The sequence below is a fragment of the Lagopus muta genome, chromosome 26 (assembly GCF_023343835.1).
Source record: "Lagopus muta isolate bLagMut1 chromosome 26, bLagMut1 primary, whole genome shotgun sequence".
Taxonomy (NCBI): domain Eukaryota; kingdom Metazoa; phylum Chordata; class Aves; order Galliformes; family Phasianidae; genus Lagopus; species Lagopus muta.
This window is the reverse complement of record NC_064458.1, coordinates 3,361,397-3,377,462: the sequence shown is the minus strand read 5'-3', so window position 1 is coordinate 3,377,462 and position 16,066 is coordinate 3,361,397. Positions and strand designations below refer to the sequence as shown.

The 16,066-nt window shown below is 60.4% G+C and overlaps 2 protein-coding genes and 1 non-coding gene across 3 annotated transcripts; all 3 read left to right on the top strand.

Annotated features, from left to right (window-relative positions):
* The first annotated feature begins 469 nt into the window (after positions 1-469).
* EEF2 (eukaryotic translation elongation factor 2) lies at positions 470-8,488 on the top strand. Its single transcript, XM_048927409.1, has 15 exons — positions 470-644; positions 1,162-1,376; positions 2,291-2,472; positions 2,558-2,769; positions 3,394-3,572; positions 3,772-3,877; positions 4,128-4,241; positions 4,407-4,545; positions 4,985-5,180; positions 5,267-5,525; positions 5,847-5,954; positions 6,137-6,490; positions 6,663-6,845; positions 6,923-7,055; positions 7,761-8,488. The coding sequence occupies exons 1-15, from the start codon at positions 642-644 to the stop codon at positions 7,952-7,954; spliced, it is 2,577 nt and encodes an 858-aa protein (XP_048783366.1). The 5' UTR covers positions 470-641; the 3' UTR covers positions 7,955-8,488.
* LOC125685134 (small nucleolar RNA SNORD37) lies at positions 3,921-3,990 on the top strand. The gene has a single exon (XR_007373387.1). It is a non-coding gene; the product is annotated as a small nucleolar RNA SNORD37 (small nucleolar RNA).
* Positions 8,489-8,799: 311 nt separating the features above from the next.
* DAPK3 (death associated protein kinase 3) lies at positions 8,800-13,694 on the top strand. The gene is made up of 9 exons (XM_048927411.1): positions 8,800-8,879; positions 8,963-9,064; positions 9,839-10,199; positions 11,108-11,237; positions 11,413-11,461; positions 11,560-11,586; positions 11,663-11,815; positions 12,093-12,138; positions 13,134-13,694. The coding sequence occupies exons 2-9, from the start codon at positions 9,003-9,005 to the stop codon at positions 13,677-13,679; spliced, it is 1,374 nt and encodes a 457-aa protein (XP_048783368.1). The 5' UTR covers positions 8,800-8,879; positions 8,963-9,002; the 3' UTR covers positions 13,680-13,694.
* The last annotated feature ends 2,372 nt before the right edge of the window (positions 13,695-16,066 follow it).

The window sequence follows — 16,066 nt, the reverse complement described above, 5'->3', positions numbered from 1 at the left end:
TTCTGCCGCAGGAGCCGCTGCTCGCAGCGCCCCGGGCTGCACGCCGTGCTGCGGGGATCCTCCGCACCTCGGGCTGCTCCGTGCCGCGCCGGGCCCGGGGCGCCGCGCTCCTCCCCGCCCGCAGGGGGCGCTGGAGAGCCCACTGCCCTCCCCGGTGCCGGCCGGCCGGCGCACGCGCAGCTGGGCCGGAGACGCCGAGAGGGGCGGGGCTTGCCCACTCCCGGCAGGGTCCCACTGCGGCCAGGGCCGCGCCCCGCGGTGCCCGGCACGGCGCTGCTGATAGAAGGGGAGGCGCTCTCGTAGTCTCGGGGAGCGCCCCAAATACGTTCTCCTGGTCGTTCCCGCGGTGGCCGTGTTGTTTCCGCTGCGGGTTCTGAGCGGGGTCTGCGTGGAGCCCGGCTGCGGCCCTTGGAGGACCTCACCGCCCGACCATAGAGCTGCCGGCAGCAGGGTGCTAGAGAGGCACATCTGCGCACGCGCACGTTCAGGCTCCTCCCCCCGGCCGGCGCTGCCCTATAAAAGGGGGGCGGTTGACGTCAGCGTTCTCTTCCGCCCGCTCTGCGCTCGCCAGCGAGACAGGGCCGCCGCTGCCGCCATTGCTGTACCCCCCCGCCCCGGAGAATCCACCTCCATCCGCCACCATGGTGAGGCCCCGCGTTCTGCCGCCGTTCGAGAGGAGCTGAGCGGGTCCTGCGCGGGCTGCGCGGGCGGGGATGTCCGCTCTGGGAGGGCAGCCGGGCTTCCGTGGCGGGGCGAGGCCTGGCGCTGCGGCCCGGGCCGCCGTGAGGGGAGAGGGGTGGGGCCGGGGCCGGGGCCTGGCGCGGCCGCTGAGCGTCGTTTATCGGGAGCTCCGCGGCGGCCGGCGATGCGGCGTTGCGGTGCGGCTACCGGAGCGCTTACGTAACGCTGCGGCTCCGCGGTGCGGGGCTCCCCTGAGCGGGGGGTGAGGATGGAGGGCGGCCCGCGGCGCTGTCAGTGCGGCAAAGCTTGAAGGCGCGTTGCTGGCTGCTGCACCTCAGGCCCCGTCCTCCCTGCGGTGTCCTGGCCTTTTTTCCAGCTTGTTGTTTTGTGAGGTTAAACCTGACGGTGCCACGTATGAAGAAATGGAGCCGTTCTGTTACGTAGCGCGTCTTCCTTTCCTCTCTCGTCCTTTTCTCCAAGGTGAACTTCACGGTAGATCAGATACGGGCCATCATGGACAAAAAGGCCAACATCAGGAACATGTCAGTGATCGCCCACGTTGATCACGGCAAGTCGACCCTGACTGATTCTCTGGTATGCAAAGCTGGAATCATCGCCTCTGCCCGCGCGGGGGAGACCCGTTTCACTGACACCAGGAAGGACGAGCAGGAACGGTGCATCACCATCAAATCTACGTGAGTGCTGCTGCTAAGGGTGCCCTCGTGTTCCCAATGACCTCGGGAATGCTTTGAATCCTACCCTGGTTTCACCTTGAGATGAAGATGATCGCATCAGCCTTTCCCTTGTCTTCTTGTTCAAAAGCTTAGTTTTGTTTTACTTGTTTGGATTGCTTAAAAGAAGGAGCACGTATTGATTGCCCTGTGGTGAGTCACTGAGCCTTACCTTGATGGCTGCTGGGACATTGACGTGCTCCCGCAGTGTGACTTTTGGCCTCTTGTTTTGGCACCAGCTGTGTGTAATGGGGCTGGTGGCTGGGAGTCCTGCAGTGTGGAGGCTGCCTGGTGAGCAGCTGTCCTCCTTGGGAGCATCACTGCCTGTGGGTCTGTTACCTGAGGAGGGGGGGAGTCAGAAGGGGTTTGGGCTGGTGGGTAAAGCAGAAACGTGCAGCTGAGAGGAGGAGGCCATGTGCCTCTTTGGCACTTCATGGTGTCAGAAGAGGTTATGATTTCAGAGAAGCGTGAAAAGTGGAGCTTTTTGTGGATACTCCTGAGCATCTTCATCACCTGCCTCTCTGGATCACGTTCCCTGATAGAGGGGAGGTTTAGGTTGGATGTTAAGAGGAAGTTTTTCCCCCAGAGGGTGGTGAGGCACTGGCACAGGTTGCCCAAGGAGGCTGTGGATGCCCCAGCCCTGCAGGCATTCAAGGCCAGGCTGGATGTGGCTCTGGGCAGCCTGGGCTGCTGATTGGTGACCTGCACACAGCAGGGGTTGGAACTGATGAGTGCTGTGGGCCTTTTCAGGAAATCCTGAAGGCTGGATGCAGCTGTCTGGAAATAAAGGATGAAAGGATGCTTCCAACTGTGTTTGCTCCAGAGTGCTGTGGAGGGGTAACGAGTGGGTGATGTTAACAGCTCTTCTTCCATTTCAGAGCTATTTCTCTGTTCTACGAGCTCTCTGAAAACGATCTGGCGTTCATCAAGCAGAGCAAGGATGGTTCTGGTTTCTTGATCAACCTGATCGACTCTCCTGGGCACGTGGATTTCTCCTCGGAGGTCACTGCTGCTCTGCGGGTCACTGATGGCGCCCTGGTTGTTGTCGACTGCGTCTCTGGTGAGATTTTTGCAGCTGTGTGTAACTGCAGCCCGCCTTGGGCTGGGCTGAAGGTGAGGAGAACTGATTCTCCTGTGTTGGCCAGGTGTGTGTGTGCAGACAGAAACTGTGCTGCGTCAGGCCATCGCCGAGAGGATCAAACCCGTCCTGATGATGAACAAGATGGACCGGGCGCTGCTGGAGCTGCAGCTGGATCCTGAGGAGCTGTACCAGACCTTCCAGAGGATCGTGGAGAATGTGAACGTCATTATCTCCACCTACGGGGAAGGAGAAAGCGGCCCTATGGGGAACATCATGGTAGGTGAAGGGCTGGGAGGCTGCTTTCAGCAGGAGGGAGCAGCTGCGTGTGGTAGCGGTGCCTTCACTCATAGGAGGAGCGAGGCTGGGGCAGTGGGGGCACCCACCCAGTGAGGAATAGGAACACCAGTGTGTTTTCTGCCTGCTGAGGCTGTTCTCCTCTTGGAGGGGCTTTCCTCTCTCAGCTGATGCGGGGTGCAGGGCCTGGGCTGCCTGCTGAGGCTGGAGGGCACTTGGGGATGTTGGGCCCTTCACTCCCTGCTGGACTGCGAGCTGCGTGCAGGGCTGTTCAGCTGCGGGTTCTGGGGAAACCTTTGTGCTTTGTTCCTGCTGAGCAACAAACGAATTGTCAACTCTTAGACTGGTGTTCCCTTAAGGACGGCGGTCTGATTGCAGACAGATCCGCTGAGCTGGATGAAGTGAAGAAAAAAGGGTCCAGTTTTGGGTCCTGGAGCTGAAAAGGGCCGTGTGGGCCAGGCAGTCTCTGGGCAGGCGCTGCCACAGAAAGGCTCAGTGCTTCTGTGGCTCTGAGGCCCCACCTTCAGGCTGTTGCTGGAGGCCTGCAGTGTTTGCTTTGCCTGGGCTGACTGCTGGAGCCTCCACAGCTGGTCTTTTCCCTTTCAGATCGATCCCGTGCTTGGTACAGTTGGCTTTGGTTCTGGCCTGCATGGCTGGGCTTTCACTTTGAAACAGTTTGCTGAAATGTACGTTGCAAAGTTTGCTGCTAAGGGTGATGCCCAGATGAATCCATCTGAGCGTGCCAAGAAAGTAGAAGACATGATGAAGAAGCTGTGGGGAGACAGGTGAGTGACTGTGGCTGTCGGTTCCGATTCCCACGCAGCTCTGTGTGCCCTGACCCGGCTGTGCAGGCATTCAGGCTCATTCAGTTGATCCTTGTGCTGGTTTTTTTCCTCACCCCTGAGCTGATCAGGGGAAAAGAAGCTGCCACGCTTTCACACCTGAGCTGGAGGTTGATATTTGTTTGGCTCGTTTCTTCTGCAGGTATTTTGATCCTGCTACCGGCAAGTTCAGCAAATCCGCTACTGGCCCTGATGGAAAGAAACTGCCTCGGACCTTCTGCCAGCTCATCCTTGATCCCATCTTCAAGGTGTGCTCCTTGCTGATGCCGAAGCTCTGTTTGTTCTGCTGCAGTGCATGATGATGGAAAATTTCTTCACTTTGACCTGACTTGTTTGATTGAAGAAATTTGAGTATCTGAGACGAGCTGAGCTCGTGGTTCTGTGCAGCAGGGGAGGGCGGTGGGTTGGGAAGGCAGTGGATTCAGCACAGGTTCTCCTTAGAGATGCTGCTGCTCTCAGGTTGGGTCCTGAAAGCATTCCTGACTGCTGCTCTCGTAGGTGTTCGATGCAATCATGACCTTCAAGAAAGATGAGGCAGCCAAACTGATTGAGAAACTTGACATCAAGCTTGACAGCGAAGATAAGGACAAGGAGGGCAAACCCCTGCTGAAGGTGAGATGGGTTGAATCCTCCATGAGAGGAGATGAGTTGGGCTGATCCAGCTGTAGGGATTTGCTCTGCAGCTGCAAACCCTGCTGGGGTAGGAAGGTGTAGAGGGGAAAGAGGAAAGCAGGGCTGCATGCTGGGCTCCTGCCTCACCCTCTGCTCTGTGCTCAGGCTGTGATGAGGCGGTGGCTGCCTGCTGGAGACGCCCTGCTGCAGATGATCACCATCCACCTGCCTTCTCCAGTCACAGCCCAGAAGTACCGCTGTGAGCTGCTCTACGAGGGGCCCCCCGACGACGAGGCTGCCATAGGTACGTGGGGCTGCCATGGAGGTACGTGGGGCTGCCATGGAGGTACGTGGGGCTGCCATGGAGGTACGTGGGGCTGCCATGGAGGTACGTGGGGCTGCTGCTGTGCTGAGCTCTTTGCAGGAGCGTTCAGTGGTCTGAAGCACCTGGAACTATCTTGTTCTCCAGAGCCCACAGCTTAGGAGCTTTTGTAATCCTTGAGCCTGCAGCTTTCCCAGCGTGGCTCAAACAGGCTTAGCAGCGAGCGCTTGATTCAGGAGTGCTGAGCTTGCTCAGGAACTGGAGGGCAGCCAGGCTGCGTGGCGGCGGCTCAGGCTGAGCCTGTATTCATTTAAAAGATCTCTGGGCAATCTGATCTTCCTGCTGGCTGGCTGGCAGAGCAGAGGAGGGGGCGCTGCTGGGCACCAGAGCTATTTCTCAATGAAATCTGTTTCCTTCTCAGGTATTAAGAACTGTGATCCCAAGGGCCCCCTGATGATGTACATTTCTAAAATGGTGCCAACCTCCGACAAGGGCCGTTTCTATGCTTTCGGTCGTGTTTTCTCTGGTCTCGTATCGACCGGCTTGAAGGTCAGGATCATGGGACCCAACTACACGCCTGGCAAGAAGGAGGATCTGTACCTGAAGCCAATCCAAAGGTTGGTCCCGGCTGGGTGCAGCATGAGGGCGGCTGTCCTTCCTGTTTGTGTCTCTGAGGCCGTGAAACAGCCTTGTGTCCCTGCAGGACCATCCTCATGATGGGCCGCTACGTGGAGCCCATTGAGGACGTGCCTTGTGGAAACATCGTGGGGCTGGTTGGCGTCGATCAGTTCCTGGTGAAGACTGGAACCATCACCACCTTCGAGCACGCTCACAACATGCGGGTGATGAAGTTCAGCGTCAGCCCTGTGGTGCGAGTGGCCGTGGAAGCCAAGAACCCTGCAGACCTTCCCAAACTGGTGGAGGGGCTGAAACGCCTCGCCAAGTCTGACCCTATGGTGCAGGTGAGCCTGCAGGAAATCCCAGTGCTGCACAGGAGTCGCTGTGGTGCTTCTGGTTGTGGTTGCAGCGGGAGAGCTGGCAGAAGGGGCTGCAGTTATTGGTTCCAGCCCTCCCAGAGTGGGGAGGAACAGAGCGTTCCTCCCTCGTGCTGACTCACCCCCAGGACTGCAGAAGGAGCTTCTAAAACAGTTCTATGAGTCAAGGCAGAAAATCAGAGACCGTCAGGCAAATGCTGGTGTTTGACATGCAGGAGCTTCCATTGCTGTCAGCCCAAAGTCTCACCTGCTGTCTTAATGTTTGGGTTTTGGTTTTCTTTTTCCCAGTGCATCATTGAGGAGTCAGGAGAGCACATCATTGCTGGCGCAGGGGAGCTGCACTTGGAAATCTGCCTGAAGGATCTGGAGGAGGACCACGCTTGCATTCCTATCAAGGTACGGCTGCTGTGTGCAGCCTGGCAGGCTGAGCGAGGGGCTGAGAAGCAGCGTGCTTTGATGGCACCGACACACAGCTTGAACAGCAGGGGCAGCATAACAGCTCTGTGCTGGCAGCCTTTGTGCTGCTGGGAGCTGCAGGCTGGTGGCTCACAGCTCTTCCCTGCTGTTTGTTGCTGCAGAAATCGGATCCCGTCGTGTCTTACCGTGAGACGGTCAGCGAGGAATCCAACGTGATGTGCCTTTCCAAGTCCCCCAACAAACACAACAGGCTGTACATGAAGGCCCGGCCTTTCCCTGATGGTTTGGCTGAGGACATCGACAAGGGCGAGGTCTCTGCTCGCCAGGAGCTGAAGCAAAGAGCTCGTTACCTGGCTGAGAAGTACGAGTGGGACGTCACCGAAGCCAGGAAGATCTGGTGCTTCGGTCCTGACGGCACCGGGCCCAACATCCTGACCGACATCACCAAGGGAGTGCAGTACCTGAACGAGATCAAGGACAGCGTGGTGGCTGGCTTCCAGTGGGCCACCAAGGAGGTAGGGGTGGTGTGTGGGGCTGGGCTGCTGTGGGGCAGAACAGCGCGGTGCCTCGGTGGCTGTGAGTTTGGGAGGCTGCTGGGAGCCTGGCGGGCAGCTCCAGAGCTGGTGGGAGGAGCAGGGCTCCCCTCTGGCCCCAGTGCTGCCCCACAGCCCGCCTTTGCTCACCCAGGGCGTCCTGTGTGAGGAGAACATGCGCGGCGTCCGCTTCGATGTGCACGATGTGACCCTGCACGCTGATGCCATCCACCGCGGGGGCGGCCAGATCATTCCCACTGCCAGGAGGTGCCTGTATGCCTGCGTGCTCACCGCCCAGCCCAGGCTCATGGAGCCCATCTACCTTGTGGAAATCCAGGTAAGGCAAATCCTCTCTCCCCACTTGAGGAGAGTGGAGGTGGGCAGTTTGCAGCCCCTGACTCCTTTGTCCCACAGTGCCCAGAGCAGGTGGTCGGTGGCATCTACGGTGTGCTGAACAGGAAGCGTGGCCATGTCTTTGAGGAGTCCCAGGTGGCTGGCACCCCCATGTTCGTGGTCAAGGCCTACCTGCCTGTCAACGAGTCCTTTGGTGAGTGTGGGGCGGCTCCTCCTGCTCGCCATTCATTTTCCCCTGTGCTCAGCTCTGGTGAGGCCGCACCTCGAGTGCTGTGTCCAGTTTTGGGCCCCTCACTGCATGAAAGACATTGAGGCCCTGGAACGTGTTCAAAGGAGGGCAACAAAGCTGTGAGGGGTCTGGAGCACAGGGCTGCTGAGGAGAGGCTGAAGGAGCTGGGAATGTTCAGCCTGGAGAAGAGGAGCTCAGGGGAGACCTCATTGCTCTCTATAACTTCCTGAAGGGAGGCTGCAGTGAGCTGGGGGTCGGCCTCTGCTCTCGTGTCATCAGTGATAGGACCAGAGGGAATGGCTTCAAGCTACGGCAGGGGAGATTCAGGCTGGACATGAGGAAGTATTACTTTTCAGAAAGGGTGGTCAGGCACTGGAATGGATGCACAGGGAGGTGGTGGAGTCACCGAGCCTGGGGGTGTTCAAGGCAAGGCTGGATGTTGTGTTGAGGGACATGGTTTAGTGGGAGCTGTTGGGAATGGGGGAACGGTTGGACTGGATGAGCTTGGAGGTCTTTTCCAACCTTGGTGATTCTATGATTCGTGTCCTGTGCTTTAAGGGCTGGAGGTGGGGTGGGATGTGGGCTGTTGGTGGTGGTGGGAAGGTGGAATCCCACATCTGTGGGGCTGGGCTGTGATTCCCCTTCCGACTCCTCTCCTTTCCCCTCCAGGTTTCACAGCTGACCTGAGGTCCAACACAGGCGGCCAGGCTTTCCCCCAGTGCGTGTTTGACCACTGGCAGATCCTGCCTGGGGATCCCTTCGACAGCACCAGCCGCCCCTCGCAGGTGGTGGCTGAGACCCGCAAACGTAAGGGGCTGAAGGAGGGCATCCCAGCCCTGGACAACTTCCTGGACAAGTTGTAAAGGCTGCGCACCCACCGTCGCTGGTGTGGGACTCAGACAAACTAACTAGCGTAACAGCGGGCAAAGGGTAGAACTGCAGCGCCCATCTCTTTGCATTGTACTTAATCAGTTCCATAGCGATTGGAGACTTTCAAAAAAAAACAAAAAGGAAACAAAAAAAAGCATTGATATTCAGCCTTATAGGTTTCTGTGTTGCACATGACTCATCTGGGGCCCTGCTCGGTGCCATTGTAACGAAGCATTTCCACTCGATGCAACTAGAGTTGCCTGATTCCATATTTATTTGACTTGAGCTGAGGAGCGTCTCTGCTTTGTTTTGCTGATGGGGGGGAAGAGAGGCTGAGGGGTGCAGGGGCTGCTCCCCCTTTCCTGGGGGGGGCGATGGTGCCCGGTGGTGGTTGGGGGGGGGGGAGGAGGTGTTGTGGTTGGGCAGCAACTCGAAGGCAGGGAGATCTTGTGCAGTGTGATTGTCATCATGAGCATCAACCAATGTATTAGTGCCACTGGAAATAATAAATTTGATATGGTGATGAAGGGTTGGCCGTGCGCCTCCTCGCTTTGCTGGGTCACGCGTGGTCCCTGTGTGATGCCGGGGCGCCGGGCCCTGCAGGATCCCCGGGCTCCGAGAGCTCAAAGCTGCGGGATTCCCAGCCCGGGGGGTGGGGGCAGCGGTGCGGAACCGCCGGGAGGCGCCGCCGGGATTCGAACTCGGATCCCGCAGCTCCTGGGCGAGGCCGGGCAACAGGGCGGGGCCACCCCGCGCGGCCTCATCCGCGCATTCCAGCATGACGTCACTACGAGAAGCCAATGATAGCGCGCGAAGGGCGGGACGTCGGAGGCGCCGCGGCCAATAGCGGAGGCGGAGGGGCGGAGCCGGCAGCAGTGGTGGAATGCGGCGGCGGCGGTGCGGGCGGGGGCGGCTCAGGTGCGGCGGCGGCGCGGGGCGATGCGGGGCGGGGGGCGGCGCGGGGCTCGGCGCGGGGCTCAGCCGCGAATCCCGCTCCGCAGGGGCTGAACCGAGCGGAGGGGAAGCCGCGGGACCGCGGCCATGTCCACCTTCCGGCAGGAGAGCGTGGAGGACTTCTACGAGATGGGGGAAGAGCTGGGCAGGTGAGCGGGGGGGCGGCGGGGCCGCGGGGAAGCGCCGGCGGGAGGAAAGCGGGCGGGAAGCGGCATTCGTGGCGTTAAATTGCCGTCCTCCGGTGCCCCCGGCCGGCCCCGCGTTTGTGGGGCGGGTCCCGATGCGCGTCCCGCACCGCTTTGGGGTTTCGCCGTGCCGCTCCGCTGCGATTTGGGGCCGGCGTGGCGCTGCGGTCCTTATATGGCTCCGCGGGGCCGGGAGAGAGGAACGGACGGACGGACGGACGGACGTCAGCGGGGAGGGGCCGGGAGGGGCGGCGGTGCGGAGCTGCGGGGCTGCGGGGCGGCGTCCTCCTCCACGGCGCTGCGGGGATTTGGGGGAAGGGAGCGGGGGTTGAGCGGCCCCGAGCCTGCGGAGAGATGGGGCGGGAGGGACGGACAGCCCCAGCCCCATCCGTTGGGATGAGCGGCCCCGAGCCTATGGACTGAGGTTGGGGTCACGGACGAGCGGGGCTGTGGGGCTGGCTTCCTGCACGGCCCGGCAGCGTGGGGACAGCTGAGCAGCTGCTGCGTCCGTGGGAGGAAGAGATTTCCTTCCCACATCCCGTGCTGCAGGGTTGGGATGCACCCCGAGCTTATGGGGCAGCCCTGTGGGCTGTGCTGTAGGGGCTGCTCTGCCCCATCCCCATCTGGGGAGGATGTTGGCTGCATCCGAGAGAACCCCGCTCCCCACCAGCTGTTGATCTGTGCCTTCTCCCATTGCCTGAGCCGTGCTGAAGGTTCTCAGGTTCTTTCCTCCCACAGCGGCCAATTTGCCATCGTGAGAAAATGCCGGGAGAGGAAAACAGGCCTGGAATATGCAGCCAAATTCATCAAAAAGCGACGGCTGTCGTCGAGCCGCCGGGGGGTGAGCAGGGAGGAGATCGAGAGGGAGGTGGACATCCTGAGGGAGATCCAGCACCCCAACATCATCACCCTGCACGACATCTTCGAGAACAAGACGGACGTGGTGCTGATCCTGGAGCTGGTGTCGGGCGGGGAGCTCTTCGACTTCCTGGCGGAAAAGGAGTCGCTGACGGAGGAGGAGGCCACGCAGTTCCTCAAGCAGATCCTGGACGGGGTGCATTACCTGCACTCCAAGCGCATCGCACACTTTGACTTGAAGGTGGGGGTCTGGGGTGGGAGCTGTAGGGGTCGGGTGGGACGTTGGGCGGTCAGCTGTTGGTCAGCTGGGCTGCTGTTGGTCTTTTTGGCCACTGGGACGCTCTGCAGGCTTGTGGTTGTCCGTTGGCCATCTCTTGGCCAACCGTTGGTCACCTGGGACGCTGCTGGCCTTCATGGTTGCTGGGATGCCCTGCTGGCTTGTGGTCAACCTGTGGCCAATTGTTGGTCAATTATTGGTCAACCGTTGGCCTTCGTGGTTGCTGGGGCGCAGATCTTGATTCATGGTCAACCATTGGCCAGCTGTTGGTCAACCACTGCTCAACTGGGACACCAGTGGGTTTCGTGGCTGCTGGGGCACGCTCTTGTCTTGCAGTCAACCTGTGGCCAATTGTTGGTCAATTATTGGTCAACCGTTGGCCTTCGTGGCTGCTGGGGCGCAGATCTTGGTTTGTGGTCAACCATTGGCCAGCTGTTGGTCAACCATTGCTCAACTGTGTAGGGAACCTGCTTTGGCAGGGGGGTTGGACTCGATGATCTCTGGAGGTCCCTTCCAACCCCTACTATTCTGTCATTCTGTGATTCTGTGAACTGGGACACCAGTGGGTTTCGTGGCTGCTGGGGCGCAGATCTTGGTTTGTGGTCAACCATTGGTCAACTGTTGGTCAACCATGGGTCGACTGGGACACCACTGGCCTTTGTGACACCACTGTGACTCATGGTCAACCTGTGGCCAACCCATGGTCATCCAAGACACCGTTGGCCTTCTTGGCCACAGGAGGACACTGCTGACTTGTGGTCAACCATTGGTCAACCATCGGTCTTTGTGGCCATCGTGGCACGCTGCTGGCTTGTGGAATGCCGCATGTTCAGCATTGGGGTGAAGCACTGATCATCCCCCCTCCTCCACAGCCGGAGAACATCATGCTGCTGGACAAGAATGTGCCCAACCCTCGCATCAAACTCATCGACTTTGGGATCGCCCACAAGATCGAAGCTGGGAATGAGTTCAAGAACATTTTCGGGACCCCGGAGTTTGTGGGTGAGGCACAGTTTTGGAGGGGGGGGGAGGTTCTCTGGGCTCAGAAATGTTGGCCTCATCCTGCAGAGATGCCCCTGGGTGAGTTGTCTCCCTGTGGGGCAGTGGGGCAGCCCCACGTGTCCGTGCAATTTTCCCCCCAAAATGAGTTTGTTTTCTCCCTTCTTCCTTCGTAAAGCACCAGAAATCGTGAACTATGAGCCGCTGGGGCTGGAGGCTGACATGTGGTGAGTGAGCCCTGGTGTGGGGCGAGGACTTTTCCCCACGTCCCCTCTGTGCCACGTGGGGGGATGCTGAGGCTCTGAGCTCCTCTTTTCCCTTCCAGGAGCATTGGGGTCATCACTTACATCCTGTGAGTAGTTGGGGCCGGGGCTGGGGGAGCTGCAGGGGGTGGGAATGTGGCACTGAGCATCTCCCCATTGCTGCAGGCTGAGCGGGGCCTCCCCCTTCCTGGGGGAAACAAAGCAGGAGACCCTCACCAACATCTCCGCCGTCAACTACGACTTCGATGAGGAATACTTCAGCAGCACCAGCGAGTTGGCCAAGGACTTCATCCGCCGGCTGCTGGTCAAGGACCCCAAGTGAGGGTTGGGATGTGGGTGGCAGGGGCTGACGTGGGCCTGGCTGTGCCCCACATCGGTGTGGGGTTGGGTTGGTTTCTCTGGGGTCACCTGTGGCTGCAGCGCATGGAAGGGAGGAATGGGGTTGTGAGGAAGCGGTGGATTGAGGGCTGACCCTGCGTGGCCCCCCTGATTTTGTGCCCCTCTGATCCCATCCCCCTGATCCTGTCCCCTCTCCTCCTGTTCCCCCCCCCCCCAACCTCACCCCCCCCCCCGTCCCACCCCACTGCTGTTGCAGGAAGCGGATGACCATAGCTCAGAGCCTGGAGCACCCCTGGATCAAGGTATGGGGTTTCCAAGTGATGGTTTGGGGCTTGTGGGGCAGATGGGGGCTGTGGGAGTGGGGTGGGCTGTGGCCCCACAGCCACGTGGATTTGCTGTGGCACTGGAACAGCGCTCAGATCCGTGGTTTGAGTCTCATGATGTCCCATATGCGGTCAGCAGTGGGGCTCAGCGATGCGGTGGGGTCAGCCTGCGTGGGGGGGTCTGGAGGAAGCATGTGTTGTTTCTGTGGGGTCAGGTGTGGGGCAGTCCCACCCCACAGTGATGCCCCGTCCCTGGAGGCGTTGGGGGTGGGGGGTCCTGGGCACTTTGATGTACTGAGGGGCACCCGCCTGTGGTGAGGGTTGGAATGGGGAGATCTTTGCAGTCCTCCAACCCAACCCAATCCACCTCTGTCCATCTCAGCTCAACCCAACCCAACCCACCTCAACTCAACCCAAACCAACTCAATCCATCTCAACCCAAACCAACCCACCTCAACCCGACCCACCTCAATCCACTTCAATTCAACCCAAACCAACCCACCTCAACTCAAACCACCTTAATTCAACCCAACACACCTCAACCCAACCCACCTCAACTCAACTCAGTCCATCTCAACCCCAACCAACCCAAACCAACCCAACCCCCTCAACCCAATCCACCTCAGTCCACCTCATTTCAACCAAACCCAAACCAACCCACCTCAATCCAAACCAACTCAACCCAACCCACCTCAACTCAACCCAATCCAACTCAATCCACCCCAACCCAAACCAACCCACCTCAACCCAATCCACCTCCGTCCACCTCAGTTCAACCCAACCCACCTCAATCCAACCCACCTCAACCCAAACCAACTCAACCCAACCCACCTCAACTCAACCCAACTCAATCCACCCCACCCCATTCTGTGCTCCTGTCCCTGTGAGTCCCTTCCAGTGCCTTCGGTGCTCCTCCCACCCCATAGGGCCAATCCGGCCCCACTGCGCTGCCCCATCCCCGCGTCTCCCCACAGGTGATCAAGAGGAGGAACGTCCGCAATGAGGACAGTGGGAAGAAGGCGGAGCAGCGACGGCGGCTGAAGACGACGCGGCTGAAGGAATACACCATCAAGTCTCACTCCAGCATGCCGCCCAACAACACCTACATCAACTTCGAACGCTTCTCCAAAGTGATGGAGGAGGTGGCGGCGGCGGAGGAGACCCTCCGTGAGATCCAGAAGAACAAGAGATCCTTCCGGGAGGACATCGAGGCCCTGCTGTCCATCTACGAGGAAAAGGAATCGTGGTACAAAGAGGAGAACGAGAGCATCGGCCGCGACCTGCGGCAGATCCGGCAGGAGCTGCTCCGAGCCGAGTCCGCCCGGCAGCGGGCGCAGGAGGAGAGCAGGAATGTGATGCAGGCGGCCGGGGGGCTGCGCCGGCGCTACCGGAGGTTGGAGAAGCGCTACGGTGCCCTGGCTGAGCAGGTGGCATCCGAGGTGCGCTTTGTGCAGGAGCTGCTGTGGTCCATCGAGAGGGAGAAGCTGCAGGGCGGCGGGGAGGATGGCAGCATCCGCTGAGGGGGGCGGGGATGGGGGGTGAGCGGGGATGGGGGGTGGGAGCCGTGGGGATGGGGAGCGTGGGGCTGCGGGGCTGCAGTTGGCAGAGGGGCTGGGGAATGTGGGGAAGATGGGGCAGGACAGCAGCCCTGTGGTTAGCAGGGGGGATGGGGAACATGTGGGGCTGTGGGGCAGGACAGCAGCCCCATGGCTGGGCTGTAGGGTCAAGGGGCCACACTGTGGGGCAGGGTGGGGGTCCTATGGTTGGGTAGAGGGCTTGGGGAGACACGTGGGGATGTGGGGATGGTGAGTATGGGGCTATGGGGCAGGACAGTGGCCCTATGGTTAGCAGTGGGGATGGGGAATGTGTCGTTTGGGAGTTGCACCTTGGTTAGCATTGGGGTTGTGGATTAAGTGGGGCTGTGGGGCAGGACAGTGGCTCTATGGTTACAGTGGGGATGGGGAACATGTGGGGCTGTGGGGCAGGACAGCAGCCCCATGGCTGGGCTGTGGGGTCAAGGAGTTACACTGTGGGGCAGGATGGGGGTCCTATGGTTGGGTAGGGGGGTTGTGGGGACACGTGGGGTTGTGGGGTGGGAGCTGTGGGGATGGGGAGTGTGGGGCTATGGGGTGGGACTGTGGGGCTGTGGTTGGCAGTGGAGTTGGGGAATGTGGGGCTTGGGGTTGGGAGTTGCACCTTGGTTAGCAGTGGGGTTGTGGATTAAGTGGGGCTGTGGGGCAGGACAGCAGCCCTATGGTTAGCAATGGGGATGGGGAACTTGTGGGGCTGTGGGGCAGGACAGCAGCCCCATGGCTAGGCTGTGGGGTCAAGGGGCCACACTGTGGGGCAGGATGGGGGTCCTTTTGTTGGGTAGGGGGGTTGTGGGGACATGTGGGGTTGTGGGGATACGTGGGGTTGTGGGGTGGGAGCTGTGGCCCTATGGTTAGCAGTGGGGCTGGGGAATGTGTGGGGCTGTGGGTTGGGACAGCAGCCTCGCGGCCAGGCACTGGGTCAGGGAACATATGGGGCTGTGGGGTGGGATTGGCAACCCTATTGTTAGGCATTGGGGTCAGGGGGACAGGCTGTGGGGTGGGAGCAGCCCCATGGCTTGGCAGTGGGGTCAGGGACCGAGTGGGGTTGGATGGCAGCCCCGTAGCTCAGCTTTGCGTGCCCTCAGTGTCGGTGTGGGGCCGGAGCTCAGGGTGCTGTTGTCCCCAGTGTCTGTAGGGTTTTTTCCCCCTGAGCTCCACGGCCGCACTCCCCTTTCCTTGGGCTCCTCTGGGGGTCCTGTGCCATCTGTGGGGCTCCACTCAGTGGGGCAGACATCTCATGTCCCTCAGGGTCGCACCCCTATGGAGGGGGAATGGGACCAAAGCACTGTTCCTACATGGCCCCAAACCCCAGCCTGACCCCAGAGTGGCCGTGCTTGGGGGGAGGATTGGAAGCGCCCCCCAGGGCCGCCCCACACGTCCCATCTGCCCCACGGTGCTTCCTCCCAGCTGGGTGCAGCTTTGAGTCCCTTTTAATAAAATAAAGCTTTCTGTCCTCATAACCCCTCTGTGTGGGTTTGGGGTGCAAGGGGAGGAGGGGGGGGAGCTTATGGGCATTCTTATGGCTGGGAGTGCGCGCCTTGGGGGGGTCTGGGGGTTTGGAGGAGGTCATGGGAATGGGAGGGGGGTTGGGGGGTGATCTGTGGGGGGAGATGGTGGGAATGGGGTCTATGGGAGATCTTGGGAATGCAGCTCTGTTGGATCGGGGAGAGGCCATGGGAATGGGGTGGGGGATCTGGGGGAGGTCTTGGGGTCCAAATCTGGGCCCATTTGGCCACATATAAACCCCAACCACGGGGCTTGGTGTGGGGAGCGAGGAGGATACGACCGTGCCACGGGGTTGTGCTATGGGGCTGTGCCCTAAGTCATGCCATGGGGCTGCACCATAGGTCATTCCATGGGGCCGTGCCACGTGCCCATTGACGTGCTGTGGGGTGTCAGGTTCGTCCCAAGCTGTGGGGCACGTGGCTGGGTGATAATTTTAGGGCTGGGGGGGGAGGTGGCAATGTGACGGAATGCTGTGCTGGCGGTGTCCCCATAGCGGGGCAGTGTGGGGTGATCTCTTCCCATCCCCCTCGCAGGGATCCATGGGGGGCAGAGGGCCGACCCCATTTGCTCCCGTTGCTTCGGGGCTGAAACCCAGGGGCTCCATCTGCTCCCAAACAGAGGGGAGGAGGGGGGGGGGGGGAAATCCTACAGCGACAGCTGATCCCAAAAGCACAAAGTTCACCGGGTGCTGAGGCTGCGCTGGTGCTGCAGGTTTGGGTTTCAGGAGCCCCATGGGATCACGGCCAGCAAACCCCCAAGCTGCACAGGGAGCTCCCCTGCGCTGGACTCGAGGCTGTGGGCACCATAGG

Coding starts and splice junctions, on each gene's coding strand:
- EEF2 (XM_048927409.1), top strand. Junction 5,526..5,846: donor AGTCTGACCCTATGGTGCAG/GTGAGCCTGCAG, acceptor TCTTTTTCCCAG/TGCATCATTGAGGAGTCAGG. Junction 7,056..7,760: donor GCCTGTCAACGAGTCCTTTG/GTGAGTGTGGGG, acceptor TTTCCCCTCCAG/GTTTCACAGCTGACCTGAGG.
- DAPK3 (XM_048927411.1), top strand. CDS start 9,003: ATGTCCACCTTCCGGCAGGAGAGCGTGGAGGACTTCTACGAGATGGGG. Junction 9,065..9,838: donor ATGGGGGAAGAGCTGGGCAG/GTGAGCGGGGGG, acceptor TTCCTCCCACAG/CGGCCAATTTGCCATCGTGA. Junction 12,139..13,133: donor TGGAGCACCCCTGGATCAAG/GTATGGGGTTTC, acceptor GTCTCCCCACAG/GTGATCAAGAGGAGGAACGT.